The sequence below is a fragment of the Lactuca saligna genome, chromosome 8 (assembly GCF_052625555.1).
Source record: "Lactuca saligna cultivar CGN05327 chromosome 8, ASM5262555v1, whole genome shotgun sequence".
NCBI lineage: Eukaryota > Viridiplantae > Streptophyta > Magnoliopsida > Asterales > Asteraceae > Lactuca > Lactuca saligna.
The window spans coordinates 10,182,184-10,184,252 of NC_136424.1; the positions used below are offsets into that span (position 1 = coordinate 10,182,184).

Below are 2,069 nucleotides of genomic sequence, written 5' to 3' on the forward strand. Positions count from 1 at the left end.
TTTGTTGATTACATATTTTTTTGTTAAGAAACAAGTTACTGCGAAGCTGTTTTGTCATTTGCAGTTTGATGATATTAACCGATTCTTGAGGATCTGTGGTTCGATCTTGAAAAAACTTCTCAACATTTCTTGTCTGCTCACTTAATCCCTGCAAAAGGTTTAAGTTCTCTGTCAGGGAACAGACTAGTGTCTGAAATAACTTTGACAGGGAACAACCCTAGGGGAGGTGAGCGGTCTTCTGCCTTGTAACATCTGTTTAAGTATCACTGTGAGCAATTTCTAGTTCCCTTCTCAACTTTTTTCATCATAGATGCGTGAGTTCTGATGTCTTGAGCACATCTATGACATATTTGTGATTATTTGATTACTTGATTTAGTTTATACATGTTGCTTCCTTGATTGGTCTAGTTGTTGTCTTTAATTTGTTTTCTGATTTAGACTCTATGTTGATTGTCTTGGGCCCCGACAAACAGTGGTGACCATCTGGACTTTAAGTCACACAGGCGTCTGTTTTCTTTTAAGTTTTGTTTTGTTTTGTGTTCCTTGTTGCTTGTTTCTTGTGTCTTTTTTGACTAGTCATGGCTGGTGAAATTTCTGAAGGGAGTGATACTCCCAAGGAGGTTCCTGTTGATTTTGATGACCCATTGTACATTCATCCATCTGATAATTCAGTTACTTCTATTATTACAATAAAATTGACTGGAAATGAAAACTTTCGAGTATGGCGTAGTGCTATAACTAGGGGCCTTAAGGCCAGAAATAAATTAGGGTTTGTAGATGGAACTTTAACTCGGGAAAAAATTGATAACACTAAAAGTGCTAAATGGGAACGTGTAAATGCTGTTGTGTGTAATTGGTTGCTAGGATCAATTTCAGAGACTATATATGCCAGTCATGTTCATTCTGATAATGCTAAAAATATTTGGGATGAATTATTTGAAACTTATAATAAGGCTGATGGTTCAGTAATTTTTAATATTCATCAGCAGATAAATACCTTAAAACAGAATGGTTCTTCTCTTTCCAAATATTATAATAAACTTGACTCTTTGTGGAAAGACTTTGATGGTTTGACTAGTTTAACTGAATGTGTATGTGTGGCTACTACTAAACTTAATGATCATTCTAAAATGATGAAATTAATGCAGTTTTTGAGTGGTCTTGATGATGTGTATAATCAAGTTAAAAGTCACATTCTTTTAATGGAACCTTTACCTAATGTTAAAACAGCTTTTTCAATTCTCTCTAGAGAGGAATCTCTTCAAAAAAATGGTTCTCTGAGTTCTGTTTCTTCTTCAAAACCTCAAGTGTCTGTTTTTAATAGTAAAATTACTGATTCAAAAAGGGGTCAAGGTCAAAATAGGTTTAGAAATCAAGGGTTACAATGTAAGCATTGTAATCTTAAGGGTCACACAATAGAAAGATGTTATAAATTGATTGGTTATCCAAAAGATTTTAAACCTAAGAATGATAAAAATAATCAAAATAAGTCTTTTCCTATGAATGCTTCTTCTGTTGTTCCAACTAACGATTCTGGAGTTTCTTCTAGTTCTGTTCCTAGTAGTGATTGTCACTATCTTACTAGTGAATAGTATTCTAAATTTCTTCGTCTCATAAATGAGAACTCTGCTAGTGAGGATGTATCTGTTGCTGCAAATATGGCAGGTACATCAACATATTGTTTTAATTCCTCTGTTAGTTTAAATAATTCTCAAAGTTGGTTTGTTGATTCTGGGGCAAATCAACATATGATTGCCTCAGAGTCACAACTCCAGGACACTGTGGATGTGTATAAACTTAATCTTCTTGTGAAACATCCTAATGGTTCTTCTGCATCAATAAATAAGATTGGAAATATTCACTTATCTTCTAATCTTACTTTGTTTGATGTTTTTGCTGTGCCCGATTTTAATGCTAATCTTTTACCTGTACATAAATTGTGTAAGGATAATGGATGTGAGGTAATTTTTTCTGAACATAACTGTAAAATTCAGGATTCACTATCAAAGAAGATGGTGGAGAATGGTAGAGAGTCTGGGGGACTATATTATCTAGATCATGTTCCCTCA

General features: G+C 33.9%; 1 protein-coding gene across 1 annotated transcript; it reads left to right on the top strand.

The window, feature by feature from the left end:
• The first annotated feature begins 578 nt into the window (after positions 1-578).
• LOC145009390 (uncharacterized) lies at positions 579-1,592 on the top strand. The gene has a single exon (XM_078968097.1). The coding sequence runs from the start codon at positions 579-581 to the stop codon at positions 1,590-1,592; it is 1,014 nt and encodes a 337-aa protein (XP_078824223.1).
• The last annotated feature ends 477 nt before the right edge of the window (positions 1,593-2,069 follow it).